Consider the following 17,682-nt stretch of genomic DNA (forward strand, 5'->3'; position numbering starts at 1 on the left):
AATATTAGTGTACAGAATTACAAAAATGTGCAGCATCTCATCCTGTGCAGGACGTCTGCATGGGTTACTGGGGTAACCCACTCATGTCCTGCTATAGCCACAGGTGCTGCATGACTGTCCTTTATAAAGGAACATAAACACATGCTTAGTTTTAAAGACAAATTTAACTATGATGCTGCACGAGGGCTTAATCCAAAAATCGCTAAGGGCCTCCTGCTTCCTCTTTCTCTTGCAATATCATTGGAGCCAACAGAAACTGAGTATCACCGTATCTTGAAAGCAATCTTTTCTGTACTGCCACAATAAACTCACAACCTCCTGTCTCTGTACCAAGTAGCAGAATATATATGAAAATCAGTTCTTATAATCTGAAATAAAAGTCTGACCGTGCTTTAAACTAGTAGCATATCATACTGCAATGGCTCCAGAAAAAGCTGGTGGCAATGTAGAGTAGTGATGACTGAGGAAGGAAAACATGTCAGACCACAACTCATGTTTAATGTCATTAGGGCTCTCTTTGATTAGAAAACAATGCCAACGTTCCTGTACTGACTGGATTGGTCACAGAGCCCATGAGACATCAAGCAGTCTGGCTGGCAAAGGCTGTTCAACATCTGTCAAAATGTTCGGTCTTCTTGAAGCATTAGAGTATGGGTAAAATTAGGATAAACTTCATTTCTTATCTTTCTATGTATTTGCGGTTTTCAACTCTCCTTTCTGCTCAGTTGCCTGTTCTGGCTTCCTTGCTTGTAATGTAAATGTTACTCGGTGTTTAGAAATAAGAAAAACATAGCGACGTGTTTTGATGACTCTTCTCCAGAGCTGCCTTTTTGTATTCTGCAAATCTCATTTCAAGGCAGAAAGAGTATATTATCACAGCAAAAGCGATATAAAACATATATTCCAAGTACAATTCAGTACATCTGAGATTTCTAAAGGCGGGAAATCATAACTTGAAGATAAGCAAGCTGTACCTGTCTCCAGACAAGGAACTTGCTTGCAACTTTTCTTTGGGCATTATCAATTTTTCTGTCTTGTTCCTAGCTGATTTTCTGTTGTCCAGAGAGGGATTCATGCCTTTCAGCTTACTACCACTTCCTCGGAGGTCTGCTGAGATGCCTCAAGAGCAGCCTCAATATTTAGTGCAGTAGCAAACAACACAGCCAGATGGGTGATGGAAGGAAAAACTGTCCTTACAATCCCATGACAACCCAAAGTTCTTTTATGCTAAATTGCTTCTAGACACTCCCAGACTTTCCATTACCACATATAGATGTGCTTTCCTGAAGATGCAAACTATACCAGCACCACATCCTTGAGGGAATAAATACAATATGCTCTACCTAACATTAATATTGGTAACTAATATTTGTTATTCTTCTGGATAAATGAATGTGTTTGTTTTACATCTAATGGTCACTTATTTTTTTTTCTCCCAAGAAAAAATAAACCGGGATCAAAACAGACCTACTAAGTAGGAGGCAGCTGTTTCTGGGCATTGTCAAGCAGTTCTGCTATACTTTCTCAGGCAAAAGTCTCACTGAAACTTGAATCAGTGGAGAACTCTTGGTCTCACAGTTCATGAAAACTGATACTTTTTTCAAAAGCTTGAGATTCTGGTAGGACATACTGCTTATTTTGGTTCAGGAAATAGAAAGTGAGTAAGCCCAAGAGCAGCTGTTTTCAATTGCAAATTTAGGCTTCTAATGTGGTAATAAAGCATTTAGAAAAGCAGTACATTAATAAAAACTGTCACTAACTTTTTTTTTTTTTTTTTTCAAAATACTTGGCCTTTCTATACGCTAAATGTAGATACCATTTCCGTGTGCTGTCCATTTTTATCACAGTCTAGGAGTTCATGGAGGTATGGCAATAAGCAATGAAAAAGATCTGTGTCCCCTCACACCACAGGACTGGTACAGCCCAGTGTGTGTTATCAATGGCACCAGGATACTCAGAGATCAGGCACTGCTGATCGGGGCAGTGAGGACCTTCATGTTCTTTTGGCTGGTGCCGGAAAGGACTATCTGACACCGTGAAACAACGAAATATATAAAACAAACATTGTATAAGACCTGACAGGAGATAGGGATTCCAGGACAGACATGAAAATATCTGTGCTTGAAATATCCTGCTGTTTGCAGGCTGATGTGTGAATGTAAATGTTCAGTGGCAAAATACATCCCTTTTTCCTACCTACATACACTATGCTTGAATGCTCTTTCATTTGGTTTACTTTGAATTTACTCTGCAGCTCAGGCTCACAGAACACCCTGGGACAAGCCACAGCATAAATTCCTCACAAATATACAGTGTGAATAAAGACTCCATGATCTGATTCATGGAAATAAAAAGTTCAGGGACTTTAAAAAAAAAAAAAAACAAGAAAAAAATTAAAAAGTCAGGAAACTGTGCTTGAACTGTTTTTAATGCAGCCCAGAAGAGACAGCTCAGAGGTTCCAAACAGAAGCAATGAATTTTTTAAAAAATATATAGTTTTCCTTAGTGTCTTTCATGTCAATGCTCCATTTTCATGAGAGTGTGAGGATTTTATATGTCATTGTCACCACCTGCCAAAAGAGCTGTCATGCTCCCTGCGGTACCGTAAAGACAGCAAGCTAGATGACTAGGCTTGAGTTCATTGGGATGCACCAGGCATTGCTGTGCCTAAAGTGGTTTATTACCATAGTAGCCAGATGCATTTTCACTATTCTTTGAGGTCATGAATGCATTAGTTCACAAATAGCAACATTCCCTGGAAACATTTTAGTGTAAAAGTCATAGTGTGAAACAGTAGGAAACACATACTGTTTCATATAGCACCCAAGTAGAATCCTGACTGTCTCTAATGAGGAGAAGGGTCTGAAAACTACTCAGAGAATGTCAAAACAAAAAGGCGTTGTGCATGTTCTGGTCAAAAATCACTTATTTTACTTCATTTTTCATGTTTGTTTTTATCCATGCTCCCTTCATTTTCAGTGTTGATGACTGCATAGGTACATTTTACATGACACATAGCCTCTATCAGTTTGATTGCTTCTACTGACTACAATCTAGTTGACTGAAGTGAGTAAATTTAGTTAAAACACGAATGAGTCCCTCTCGTTCGTTGGAGCATGCCTTCCCTCTGTGAGACAGGGGAGCGTGGGATGCAAACACCTCCTGAGAAAGCTCTGGTCTGTGGAAAGGCCTGAACCAGCTGGGCAGACTGGAAATAGTGGTTGGATATTCACAACCAGGACTCAGATTTCTGGCCTAGATCAGAGAAGTGGAGCAGCTGAAAGGACATGAAGGCAGAAAAAAAGTTTTACTCCCAGAATGGGTGGAATTGCATTAACCCATTTCTCTCGTTCCAGCCTTAAATCTCCAACATGTGAATCAACATACTTTTCTATTTATCAGTGCAGCTAAGCTCCTAATGAGTACCATGACATTACTTGTTCCTCCTGCTCCCTCCCTCCTGTTGGTTTTGTGTTGGAAGGGTCAACGTCCGTGGAACTATCTGAAAGTGAAGGAGGTATTTTTAGAGTTGAACCTTGTACTCTTCATCTGTTTTCCTTGTTCCTTATACAAAAGCACCATAGCAACGGCCTTCTACCATCGCAGGAGATAATTTGCAAATAATTTTTAATATATATGGCTTCATGTTACAGATCTCCAGCTGCTTGATTATTCAACGTCAGCACTGATAAGCTTTTGGAGTGTTTACCTCTGTTATCACCTCCGTGTGTATTAACATGATGAAGAGTTGTGCCTGGGTTAGAGAATAGCAGTGTGCACAATTACCTAACCTGGTGAGGAAGTTAGTTGGACAGATTCTAACTTTATCGCATTCATAAGGCTTAATATTTTGCTAGAGGAACTCTTAACAGATTTGCACTGTGACAAATACTTATACACCTCATACAGTTTGTTTTGGTGAGAATTCTGAATAGATGGTGAGTTTTCTATTTAAAAAATGAAATGCCTACTTCTTATAGTCAAAGTACTTAAACTATTGATACAGCTACATGAGTACAGAATTCGTGGGGTTCGTGGCAATTAAAAAAACTCCAACATTTTAAGAGGTCCAATTTAGCCTGTGGCAAACATTCTGTTTGTATTTTGAGTGGGTTTTTTTAAATGGTAAAAAATGTTAGAGTCTATTTGAAATTAAGTCCATTTAAACATTGTAAAACAAAAGGGTTTGAATAAGAATGTCAAATTAGTTTGGTTTGAGATTGTATTTAAATTATACTTCAATAATGTGATAATACTGATTTTTTTTTTTAACATTAGGTAATAAACTAAAATCCATTAATAAGTGTTTCAGCCTTGCTGAGGAGAAAAAAAAAAAACAAACAGCACAGGGTTTGTCTGACCTCTAATATTTAGTACTTAATGCAGCACTCATTTACCATGGTGATGTGTGCGGAATAAATAGATAATGCAGACAGATGAGAGAGAATCCAGCTTTTAGCACTAACCTCATTATGTTCAGAATATTGGGAAGGGATTGCACTTAAAGCATCAATCAAGATAGCCCCATTTATTGAGCTTTCAGAGTAAATATTTAACTCTTTGTAAGGAGCAATTGAAGTTAAAACTTCATTTCAAAGCACACCAGAAGTGGGAATATAATGAATAGGGACCAGAAAGTTAGCAGAAACTTTAAATAAAATTAATCTATCGATCATGAAAGTTTTTGTCAACTCACAAGGTGGCAGAAATTCGGAGTGCAGGGGTTATAGAGCTTAGCTTATGTGAGTCTGAGCTCTCTGTGTCACCAGCTGGTGGACAGCAAGATCAGCTGGACCAGCCAAGTTTCTTTTTATAGTAACCAAAGTAGTTCTAAGGTAGAATTAAACTATACATCTATTGGAAGCAGCTCTGTTTTCCCCTTCTCCCCTTCAAAATACAATTCATGTGTCTGAAATCATCACTTTTAATATTTTTCTCAAAAGCCTTTAGTGGAGATCAAGAGAGTATCATAGTAGCAGAATGAAGCACAGTTACATTCTCACTCTTTGTTCATGTTTTCCTTTGGATATCTGAGATGCAGATATACCACAGAGAATGAACATGTTGGCATTATTCATCTTGTGGAATCAAACTGCACTTACAGAGTTAGCATTTAAAGGCTGTGGTTTTCACCTGAGTCCACGTCCTTTTGTCCTGATGAGACAGGCAGAGAGGAGTCACACAGGGCAGAAAACGAGCTTCAGCAAGACAGATAGAAATTTAATAAAGCAGTGAGCTCTGTTGCATCTTACAGTACCACTTATCCTGGTACCTGGACATCCCATAGGCTGAACATTTCAGCACTGAGCCTCCGCTGCTCACTGGCTTGTGGTGACAGTACTCCCTTCAAATTCTCCTGAAGTTCCTTGCCATAGCTGTTCTCAGACAGCGGCAGAAAGCAAAGCAGATCTGGATGAACCTTTCCTGCTCTTTCTTTGACCACTACCAAACAGTAGCATCTCTGGGGTGAGCCACCATGTAGCTGCAGTTCTTGCTCCACCTTCTCCCTGTTATATTAGGATCTGCAGGACAGCTACAGAATCTACCAGAGTAGATCAGAATCAGGGAGCAATTTAACCTACAAGCCCAGCTGGTCTGAATGCAATGTGTTGGTATTATTAAGTGCTACCTTATGACCTTTTTGCTTTGAAGTGGAATTGTACCGATGAACTAAAAAGTGATTGGGGATGTAGGAGAAAAAGAATTCTTTCCCTTTAAAGAATTGTGATCAGAAGATTTTTGATCCAGATCAACATTAAGTTTTTACTGTCCATTTCTGAAATACAGTAAGTACACAGCAGGGCTGTAATTGTTTAGAAATGTGCTGTCAAGCCTCCTAAAACGCTGATTCTAGTATATAGCAGGCTTTAATGTGTACAGTATATCCCCTAGGAGGGTGTGGAACAGCTCATTCCATGGGAATCATAGTAAGGTGTTTTAATTGTGATAGTACAGATAGAGGTGTATAAAACAAAACCCAGGTCCCCTCTGTCTCTGGTATGTAGACGTAAGAAGTACTATTACTAGTAGCTCACTTGATTCCTACCTAAGATGATACATGTATGTGAGGAGCTTTATGCATGTGCATCTGACCCACAAGCAAGCCACGAGCAGTTGGCCAGGACTAGCTTTGCAAGACATTCTTACTGAAATCCTTGAGGTATTATTCCAAAAGGAAGGAAACTGCAAAGGCAGTAATAATAATCACTGGCTAAGGAAGAGTTTTAATTTTTTGTAGTTGTTTTCTTCTTCCTTGGCAAATGTCCCTTTCCAGAATGTACAATACACTACTGTTCAGCTACAGGGTTTGTTTTTGGGTTTTTTTAAATAGCTTTATGAGATAAAGCATGCTAAGAAATGTTTGACTTTTTTAGTTTTGGCTGCTGCTGCTGTTTTTTATTTTAGAGCTTAGAATACTCCTAGAGCCAACAAGCGAGAAAGGAGCTGCTCACAGTGATAGCTATTGCAGCTGTAACTCCAATACAAAGCTTGCAATTGCTGGGTCAGTTCCGAGCCATTTTCCATCACAACTATTCCTGCATACAAAGCCATTAGGAAATGGTTTAAATGTATATCGGAGATGGGCTAGTATTATATTTCTGGTAACCATGGATTTTTCTTCATGATCTTTGGTTTAGTTGCATTTAGATCTTCAACCTCTTCAATATGTCATCTGAACACAGAGTGAACATAAAGTAAGCAAGCTGCTGGAATGTAACACATTGCTAATACTTTTCAGTGTTACTGATGAATTCACAACTCTGGGTAACTGTCTTCTCAAGGTAGTTAGCTTCCTTCTGTATTTGAAAATAGTTAATGAACATGTTAAGTCTTTTCCCAAACTAATATGTCGTTATGACTGTTTGCATCAATGGACAAAGTAATTGCAAGCTATTTGGGAAGTGTTTGTGTACATGCTTTGGTAACATTTGGTAAAACAGCAGCCATTATTTGCAAGCAGTCGGTAGTCTGACAGTATGTTTTGCTTGGGCGTATTCATTTCAGAGTCATGTTTCTGTTCTTTAAACCTGTTTCTCTGAATATTTGCTGGCAGTCACTCAACAGCTCTGGCCCTCCGCTAACCTCTCATAGGTCACCTTTATCTCCCCTCCTGTTTCCTTTGTGTGCGTCTTTTCTTTCACTGCCAGGTTTCAGGCCAGGTGAGGTTATGCTGTGAGTGTGGAAACGGCCCTTACTCCATGCAGCAAAGATGTAATCTTTATTGACGTCTGCTTTTGTGTCAGAATAGACCCTGTGTCAAAATAACCTTACAATGAGGTAAGTTCTCCTTCTACACAGCTGGGCAAACGTTGAGACACCACGTTGTGATATAGGTTTATTTTCCAGTCCTTGTCCTTCGCCTTGTTCTATATCTCATGAAAGTCTGTTTTTCTGAGGTCTTCCTGTAGTTTGCTTTGGCCCTCCAGCACTGCCTGAGGCGCCGAGAAATGCTGGCTGTCAGGTTCCCCTTCTGGCTCACACCAGAAAATCAGTCACCCTGGTTTACATTTATTTGCTTCAGGAATAAGGGAATATTTCTTATGTATATTTCAATCTAAAAGAGAGATTTGAATCATCCTAGACAGATGTGTATGAAAGAGGGTCTTTTAAGTCTTACTTTGCACATTTTAAGACTTGAGTTTATCATCAACAGGCCAAGGATTTTAAATTTCTTATCACCAATCACAACAGTTTTCTTCAGTTTATCTCACTTACTTTTACCTAGTTGAATTAATTAATCTGGATTTTCAAAGATGCAGTGAATATTAATGTGACTGTCATTACTTCAGATAATGATTAAGAGGTCTAGCTAAGAAACCAGTTTATGTATGGCTGAAGTTCTTTCTCGGTTCCACTAACTCTAGTACTAGTTTATTAAATGAGAAAGTGGTTTGCCTTTTTTTCTCTTTTTGCACTTTTTTTACCCAACTCTTGCTATACATCTAGGATAAAATCTTGACTTCTAAGTCAATGGCAAAACCTCCTGTTGCTTATGGCCCAATGAGGTCAGCAGTAAAATGATTTTCTGTCTTTCGCTTCCCTCAGAAATTCTGTTTTGCCTGATCTGTAGATTTGCCACAGTATTTGCACTGAGCAGCCCTCCACACGTGTTGAATTGCTGTGCTGGACTTCTTTTGCCTGGAGTACTGCTTGGCTTCCCTTAACACTGGTCTGAGCTGGGCACTGATGAAACTCCTCTTTGCAGAGGGTCAGAGTGTAACAGGCAGCTCAGATTTGTGATTAAGCTTAACTTTATTGTGCTGGAAATGGAAAAAGAAGTACTTTGCTGTTAACTAAATCGTATTCTTTTGGAACAAGTTAATTAAAGGGAGCTCTCAAGCAACACAGAGGCAGACCCTGACCTGGAGCTTCTGCACACAGTGACACCCTGTAGTCTTGCCAGAGTTTCCTCCTGGCTCTGATGTCATGAGTCAACACAGGCCAGCTGCAAATTTTATGAAAAGTTTAGCTTGGTGTCATTCCTGATAATCTAGTGAGAGATTTATATTGGGTCCAGAGAATGTCTCATTTGAGAAATCAAAAGAAAAAAAACCCTTTTACTTACCTCCTTCTGGTTCCTCTTTAGTCAGTTGTTCTTTGAAAGCCGTCTCCTTTTCCTTCACCAAAGAGGAGTTTGTGCTGCTTAGAAAGCAACTTCAAGCCTAGCATTGGTTATATTGTGATTTAAAGTCAATCTTTACATTAGTTATCCAAACAGAATGTTTATTTCAAGCACATTTCTCCCTGGGTTAATTACTTTCTCTGGGAAGACCTGCCAAGTCTGTCATCATCCCCATGTGATGGATGAGGCACTTCACGTCAGGAAGGTCTGCTCTACGCTCCTTGCTCACCTGACCCCCTCACGAAGCAGGGCTACAGAACAGGGCCTCTTGTGCTATGAGGAGAAGAAATTTCTGCATGGACGGATTTTTTCATGACAGGTTTTTCCATGAAGCGTGTTTTCTGTTCTGTCATTCAAGGCCAGGACAGTATCAGAAAAAGCCTTACAGAGCTGGCAGAAGCTGGAAGGCCACAGAGTCAGGCAGCTGTTCAACTGCAACAAGGCAGACAGAACAACTCAGTCTTTATTACTAAGAAGGGAGAAAATAAAGTATTAAATTTGGATTCTCTTCCAAATGTATATTTTGGGAAGTTATATTTATGTTATTTATTTAGAATTTGTTTTATATTTATATTTAGCAGGTATCATAGGGAGGGAGAACGAAAAGTTGAAAACAAATGCTTAAGAGAGGGATGATTTTTTGTGCTGTTGTAATAATTCATGACTGCTCTGTGGTAAGGCTGCAGACCTGATTCATCACTGTTATATTCTGTTTATGTCGATTATATATTTAATGCCAGTGAAACTAGAATGATTTCCACGAGTCTGGCATGAAACTGGAATAACAAGGTGGTGAATCAGGCACTATAATTCCGTTCCGAGATTTGTGCGATGTAAACAAATACATTTAGATTCACATTTGAGGTTTGTAATGTCTCCAGTTTCTTCCAAACCAGATTATGGTCTCAGAATGTATGTTTTAAAGAAATTTTGATCTGTGTAATTTATGAAAGGTGGTTTTATTTCATAATCTTAAGGCTGTGCTGCTGAAAGTGGATCCTTGGATACTGTCTATATGACTATCTATATCTCTATATGAGATACAGATGCTGTTTGGATCAGATGTTGTTGCGTGTGTTGGGAGGAAAAGGATGATCGTTCTTTCCATTTAGAGGTTGACTTTGAGAACCCTTGGTCTAACAAAGGACATTGCTGCCCCCACTCTGAAGGTCAGGAATGCAGAGCTATGTAAATATAAATGGGCTAATTTACCTGGAAAGAAAATCTTAAATGTCCAGACAGCTGATTCATCTGGCCTGTGGCATTTTAGTGAACTGCAAAGGGCTGGACATCAAAGTCAGGAGCTACTTGGGAAAAACTATGCTATGATCTCTGAGCCAGAGTGATGAGAGGTTTCTTGGTGACGGTGCTGTTGGGCTAACGTGAGACCTTTCCCATGCTACATACCTTAACTGCGAATGCCTGATAGAATAAGCATGCAAATGCTTGTGTATATAGCAAATTCCCCTCTCCCCTATGTTTTTATTAGTATTTCCTATACAAATCTTGTTATTAGTGTTCCCTAAAGGGCCAGGCAGTAATTCAGATGCTGATTAGTGTGTGAGATGCAGCAGCACCGCAATGCACACACTCTCTCGTCAGCACTTGTCTGAGGAGGGGAGCAGACCCTCCAGCTACATTTACCACAGCAGCTGGGATACTGGAGTTTAATGAGGTGCTTTTGCAGTGTGAAGATTTTCAGAAACATATACTCACGCCAGGAGGGCTTACCAGGATATTTTTCTGTAATTAAATGTAATTACATCTATACCCGTAATCACGTTTTCATTGATAGATACAGGCAAATAAAAACCAGCAAGCAAAAGTCAAACAATCAACTACGTAAGCACTTTTTTACATTCGTCTTTTTGGACTTTTTTCCTTTTCTTACCTCAGTGGTTTAGTAAAAAGCAATGAGATTCTAGCTGATCTGGAAACGTGTAGTTAGAACTCTGGCAAAAACAAAGCATTATTTTTTTTTTTTTTTATCTTATTTTGTCTTCTGGAGGAAAGGAAAAGTAGTTTTGATACCATAAAACCCAAGTAACTTTATACCAAGCAATTTCTAAATCAGATTTCAATTAGCTTGTTTTACAAGTACCAATGGCAAACAGTGGTGGCCAAACACCAGTGAGGCCAGCTGGTAGATTTAAAAATATCCATATTTTACAGATGAAGAAATTGAAATGTGAAGTGACTGAAAGCAAATTTTCAGAAAATTTCAGGACATCCTGCCACTAAGTGGCAGAAGAATTATTTGGAAAATTATCCTTTTCTTTTCTTAGTTCCTAAAATTGTGTGGGTCTGTGCCATTTAAATGTGAAGTTTTGAAACAGGTGATCTGCCTTGTCGCACAACTAGCACACAGCAAGACTGGAGCTCTGTCGCCCGCTGCCCAAGCACGCAAACATCCCCCAACCCCACCGCAGGAGGAGAGAAACTCCCTCCTCTTCATTACAGGAGATGGCTAAATGGAGCCAGAGCCAGGAAACTTATTTTCCTTTTCCAACTGTATGTCATCATTGAGCATATTGATCAGAAGTCATCAACTGATTCACTTCCTTCACATTTTTTGAGAGAGAAACCATTGCTCATGGACATAGTACTGTTTGGCCATGGAGACATTTCATCAAAACTAGTGAAATAAAATTAAACTGGCTGAACTGTTCCATAGCGGTAGTGTTATCTGATTTGTCTCTAGCTTGGAGTGTCCTGCACTAAAGTTTGCATGTGAAAGGCTGGATCCATGCTTCTACTGCTCTCTTCAGTGGCACTGTTTATACAGAGGTGGGGGCAGGATTATAAGGAGGCTCCAGAATGACAGTGACATTGTGTCCTTGAAGTTTTTCTTTGGGCTAATTTCTTTCAGATTCAAACCATTCTTATTTAAATCATTCTTTAACTAAAACCTGTTAGAGGCGTGCAGCTCATGGGCTATTTCCACTATCTGAGAAAGAGTATCATGTGTATCAGTGAAAGAGTATCATGTGTATTATTTTTAAGGGAAAATTTAGACAACAAAACCCAACCAAATCCAAATCCCTATCCCTGTGATTTTTACCTGACACTCCTCAGTTTTGGTTTCCCAAGGAAAATTCCAAACTGTCTACAAGAAGCTTTCTCCAACAATTATACCGGCCTCTTACTGAGTTTGTTTTGTGTAACATCTGGCCTCTCTGACCTGTTCTATTCCTCCAGTGCCTGACTGAAACCCTACGGAAAAGGCTTTTATTTGCTCTTGCCAAGGGGAAAGAAAGCAGGGTACTTAGCTGGATGAGATAAGCCTTTTCCGGATGACTCCACTACAGAGCCCATGGGTGATATCAGAGGCCAAGTCTTTTAAAATAGGTCAACTCTTGCCCTGCATAGCTCCTCCAAGAGCATTAACATTATCCAGTGGGAGAAGAGAGGCGGATAAATTTTGATCTTACTCTAAAAAGACCACAAGGCTTCCCCCAGCATGGTCATGCCATTTGCGCAGCAGTGGAGATTCATGGAAAAAGCGATCAACAGCAAGTGCTTCTCATCCTGGCTATAACCAGCCTCCTTCCACTCTGCTTTTTTCTGACCTCATATAATGACACCTTTGGGGTAGCTCAGCTTATTACATCAGCTTGGCCGGGTGCATGTGCTAATAAACATTCAGAAGAGCTCTGCTAACAAGTGCAGAATCCCTTGGCGTTTCTTTCTCCATATTTCAGCAATTATAGCCAGGCCAAATCTTGCAGGTTTTCCTGTGAGTGGATGAGATTTTAAACTGGATAAAGATTAAAGCATAGAGCTCTAATGCTGAAAGGGGGTCTGTGCAGGTAGCTGGACTTTCAGAAGTGTCTCTTCTTGAAGAACTAGGGCTTCATTTCAGAAAATCTGTGTACATATCTGGACCGGTGGAAATATCCTTTAGACTGAACATTTCTTTGATGAACATGGACCATTTCTCTTCCTGAGGACACTGACTAAAGCCTGATAGTCGGTTTATTTGCCAGGTGCTAGTCCAGTCTACATGAGGTAAGCGTCACACTAGCGTGACACATTATTCACCCAGCACAGGGGGAAGTCCTCAATTGCTTTTTCCTCAGCACAGATACAAAAACACTCCAATCTTATTTTTAGGTACTGCAACTTTCCAGCAACTTGGGTGTCTACAGATCTGTTAGCAGCGTTTCATATGATTTCTATTATACCAATTTAAAACAAAAAACTGTCAAGACATTACTTGAGCAATTAGATTCTTGTTAGCTAATTAGAGCAGCCAAGAATAATTTAGATTGGAAAAATTCAGATTAGGAATATAGTGCAGTTGTATTATGTTCTGTGAGGGAAGAATATGGAGCATCATTAAAAAGTCGTCTTTCCTCCTGGCCCCCAAAAGAGAGCAAACTTGTAGGGAGAAGTTATTACTGAAAGCCTGGGTTTTGTTTCATGTAGGAGAGAAATAGTTGATAATTTGAATTCATGTTCTCTGCAATATATCTGCCTAGTTATAAACATGATAAGGAAACTTCTCATTCTGTATAACTATGATTTTTTCTGAGCAGAATCTTGACTGCACAGTAGTCAATGGGAACTGAAGGATGTTGAGAAACCAGGGAATTCATTCTCTCCTGTGAATCAATTGATATCACAGTCTGATATTTGTCATTTAGTTTCAAATTATTTCCTGACACCTCTCAAGAAGAATTTATGGTCAGAGTTCAGTAAAGAAATTCAGTTTATAATTGTCAATGGATTTGAGAGGGATTCAAGGGTGGGAAATGCATGTCTTGTTTGACTTCTGTAGATGGATATGTCTGATTTGCAATAACTAATTGATTTTTTTTTTTTTTTTTTTTTTTTACCTCGTAACTTCCATTCTCATCATAAGTTTTGTTGTCATGAAGATTTTCTGTGTGGAATCTCCTTATGGCAGAACTGACCTGTTGTAGTGAGAACATAGATTTGTACATTGTGCACTGACTCTCACAAGGGCAGTTTCTCAGTAAGACTGTTATAAGAATATGTTTTCATTAATTTATTTAGATTGCTTTCAAAGCATTATAATTTACACTGGAAAAACCACTATTTGTCCAAGGAAGAATGTTCACACAAGTATTAATGTAATCCTTCACTTAGACCAATATGGCTTTAAGTATTTCCCCAGGCAGAGAGCTCTTGACTGAGCTCCAGCCCACACTGCGCTCCAGCTCTGCTCTCCGTCACCACTAAATTCCCCCTTTACCTTTTGTTACAATGCCACTGCCCCTGTATTTCATTATTACCTTAGCCACACACAAGCACTTCTATCTCCCTTCCATGTCCCCATTGCTTTTCATCTTTTCCTTCTCCTCTACAGAAAGAATATTTTATTTCCTATCCTCTGCCTCAGTCTATGGCAGTCAGGGATCTCAGCTTCTCTCATTCATATTTCTTGTCACCTCTTCTTAAAAATGTATACTCTCCCTTGATTCTTATCCATCAAAATGGCTGTCAAAAATAAATGGTCTTTTTGTCCTCAAAAATAAATGCATGCCAAAACGTACTATTGGCCAAACTGCATCTCCAGCCAGCTTTATCTTTCCCTTCGTCTCACAACTCACTTGAAACACTTCATGTCCTCAAGTTTGTCTCTTTTGCTCCTTTAGGCTCATTTCTGATCTCTTTTTACTGGATTTGAAAAACTGTTTGTTTGTGTGATTTTGTAAGTCATTCTTAAATTTCCCCATTGTCTGGTGTTACTCATTGGCACTAGTTGCCCTGTGGATATGAATGATTTCTCTAACTCCATACAGACCAGTTCTTGTTCCCAAAGTTGCCTGTCATATAAGTGCTGCTGGGTGGAAGGAAAGGCTGGAAAGTTTCTGGTTCTGGTAGGTTTAATGTCACCCCACTAAGAGCACTAAGTGTGCAAGCCCAAAGGATTAGAGTTGTGTACATCCTTAGGAACAAGACCTGAAACCTGATGAAGCTACTGATTGAAGTTTTGTTCCTTATGCAAGCCTCAGCTTGGGTTTACAAAATACATTTTTAATCTGGGCAAATTTAGAGTTTCAGGAAGGAATGGGACATCTTTGTTCTCTGTTGAAAGTTCCTGATTTATACACATTTCAGTCTCCAAACTAAATCCAGGATCCTGAGCTAAAAATAAATAAATGCAATGTTGAATCATAAGTCTGCGTCTGTCTGTTATACAACTAATATGAGAGATTACAAGCACATAAATAATCACTCATTTAGCCAGCTTATCTTCATACCCCAAAGTGCTTTACAAAGGCAAATAGACACCGCTATACTTAAATAAGCACTGCTATGCTTATTTACAGGTAAGGAAGTCAAGGAGGAGATTAGTCACCTTACCAAAGTTCATACAAATGTTAATGGCAGGAACTGGCTTCCAGATTGTCCTGTCTAATTCTGTATCTGTGGGACCACGGAAAACAGTAACCAGCACTGTTTTCCACTACACTTTTAAATCTCTAGTATAAGTCATTTGGATGTCTTTCATATAAAGGTAATGGGAAATATATACATTGAAAAAAATCCAGTAAGTCAGTTACTGTTTGTAGGATGCAGATACAATGGTAAAGAACACAAATACAATCTGTCTGGACTGGCTCACCCCAAGCAGCCAATGTCTAGAGAAGTTAGATAAAGTGATATTGCCCTGACCTAATTCTTCCCTCAGACCTACATTTGCAGATCTGTCAGATGTCAGTGGAAATTGCCCAGTGATATCTGCAAGTGGAAAATTTTAGAAGGTGTATTTCTACAGTGAGGGATTGGTGTCTGTTTTTAATGGCATTTTATTTTAAAGCTCCAAACTACTGTGCATCGAAGGTCCAACGTGATCTTCATCAAATATTTGGGAAATCATCATCAGAAGACAGTCACTTTCTGGTCATTAACTGCATCGAGATAACAGTAGAAAAATAATCTTATGCGAAAACTGGTTAAGTGCAATGGTTAGGAAAATCCTTGACCCTCCTCTGCTTCATACGATTGTACTCAGTTGTTCAGACAAGTTCTTAGAGACACTTACTGTCATTAGAAATCTCTAGTATTGACCATTTCTGTCTTTCCTATAGTCCAGAGCAAATTAAGGTGAAAAATTAAGCATTTCCAGGAAAAAATTCAGTCCAGTAATGTCATGAAACTTTTAAGATTAAAAATTAGTCTTTGTTAAACTTTGGTTTGCTAATTTTACATATTACTGTTAGGTGCTCTTCTGTACCAGTATTGGTATATTAATAACTTATCTGAGCTGAGGTGGTTGTAATTATTTAAGTTCAATAAGAGCCCTCTGTGGGTTTGCTGCACACCGTTTGGCAACAAAGCCTTTTCTGACTATAGAAGCAAGTGCGGTCCCCCAGCAAAGCAGCCACCTCTCCCAACAGCCACTGATGAGCGCAGAGCCCTGTTGTGAGCCTGGCCAAAGGACCTGCTGCTAAAGGCGCTCCATTGCTTGCTGTTAATTCACAGAGAAAAAATGGGAGTTAAGTGCTTTAGACACAGTGCTTATGTCTAAATGCTAATCAGGGCCTCTGGTTTTCTGAGACACAAAAAAGAGAAAGAAAAGCTGTAAATCAGAAGGGTGATTTCTTATTTACAATCACGCTGTAGGGTTCAGGGTAGAGTTGCGAGGGTTAGCACTCAGAAATGCTTTTGTACTAACATTTCTCGTTCCATATGTTTTCATCCTCCAGAAAAAGATGAGAAGAGAACGAACATGTCACAGGCAGAGGTAAGTGAACTTTCTTTCAAACATATTTATTTTTAAAATAGGTCTATGGTTAAAACCCCTTTGAAACTCGCTGATTCATCCTCGTTAATGTTTTTCTTTACGTTGTCATGCCATCTTCAGTAACACAGCCTTTCACTGCTTTCAAACCAGGGCTGTGTAAAGCTGTGTTGTGTCTTAGCTCTGCCGGCTCTCCCTTCTCCCTGTAGCAGGGAACTGGGAAAGGCAAGTGTCGCCTCTGCCTTGATGCCATGCCCTGGCAAATCATAGCAAACCTGGCCCAAGGTGACCCTGCCAGCTCACCTCATCCAGCATTGCTTTGGGTCTACAAAAACATTCCAAACTCCTCTCCCCGTCATTTGCCAAGCCTACAGCAGGCAGTGCATTGATGTTGTTTGCAGAATAGTTACGAGTCAGCTCCTCCAATCTTGTTTTCCAACCTCCCCTTGCATAGCTCCTGCAATTCCCTGATCTTTTTCTCCTTCACCCGTTGCTCAGAGAAGAAGCAGGCAGTGCTTTAAATAGCAGTAGGAGGTATTGATTGGTTCAAATTTGGACTCAAATACAGACTTATAAAGATTTACTGGGGCAAGGATCAACAACCTATCCCACAGTGTTTATAAATAGCTTTCTCTTTCAAAAGAAGACAATATTTTATTTATAAATGTTTTTATTCCATCCATTGTGATAAGGTAGGGTAATAGGATTGGCCATACTGCGTGAAAGTAGTTTTCTTAAGAGATGTCTTAAATGTTCCTTGAAGAAATAGATCGTATTAAAATTCATAGACTATATACAAGTCAAAGAACTGAGGGAAAAAGGCATTTTCAGCAAATATTTGTGAAAAGGCAACATCGTTATGACCAAATATAACTTCTTTAAACCTTTTTCTTAGGAATGTGATATGATGCTTCTGTCTTCAAAAGCTACCTATGTGTGTGACCTTATGTAGTTTTCTTATTCTTTGTATATGGACATATTTCATGTTCATATATAATGTACACCAATTTAACTGCTTTCATTTTACAAAAGTTGCTCTGCTTTAACACTGGAATATATTCCAGTTAGTTTTTGCTTAATTATACATAGGTATAATTTAATTATACATCGGTATAATTATACTACTGTTACTCTATGTGTAATTTGGCTACCATTATTTTGAAATAATTTAACTTTTGTACATAGATGTGATTTGGGGGGCCATAAAAAGTTTATCTGTTTCTAAATATATCACTTAAATCAGGCCCAGTTAAAGGCTGAGTGACTGGTTGCTGAAATTATTATTTTAGAATACATGGAAAAAGTGAATCGGGAGGATCTTCCATTTATTTATGCAAAAATCTAG

At 39.1% G+C, this 17,682-nt stretch overlaps 1 protein-coding gene across 1 annotated transcript in view; it reads left to right on the forward strand.

Moving 5' to 3' along the window:
- The window catches only part of PPP1R1C (protein phosphatase 1 regulatory inhibitor subunit 1C), a 53,888-nt gene that overhangs the window by 6,065 nt on the left and 30,141 nt on the right, over positions 1-17,682 (forward strand). The window contains 1 exon segment of the mRNA XM_074910782.1: positions 16,303-16,340. Within this exon segment, the coding sequence (XP_074766883.1) occupies positions 16,303-16,340 (38 nt within the window).

This window comes from Athene noctua, chromosome 7, assembly GCF_965140245.1.
Source record: "Athene noctua chromosome 7, bAthNoc1.hap1.1, whole genome shotgun sequence".
Taxonomy (NCBI): domain Eukaryota; kingdom Metazoa; phylum Chordata; class Aves; order Strigiformes; family Strigidae; genus Athene; species Athene noctua.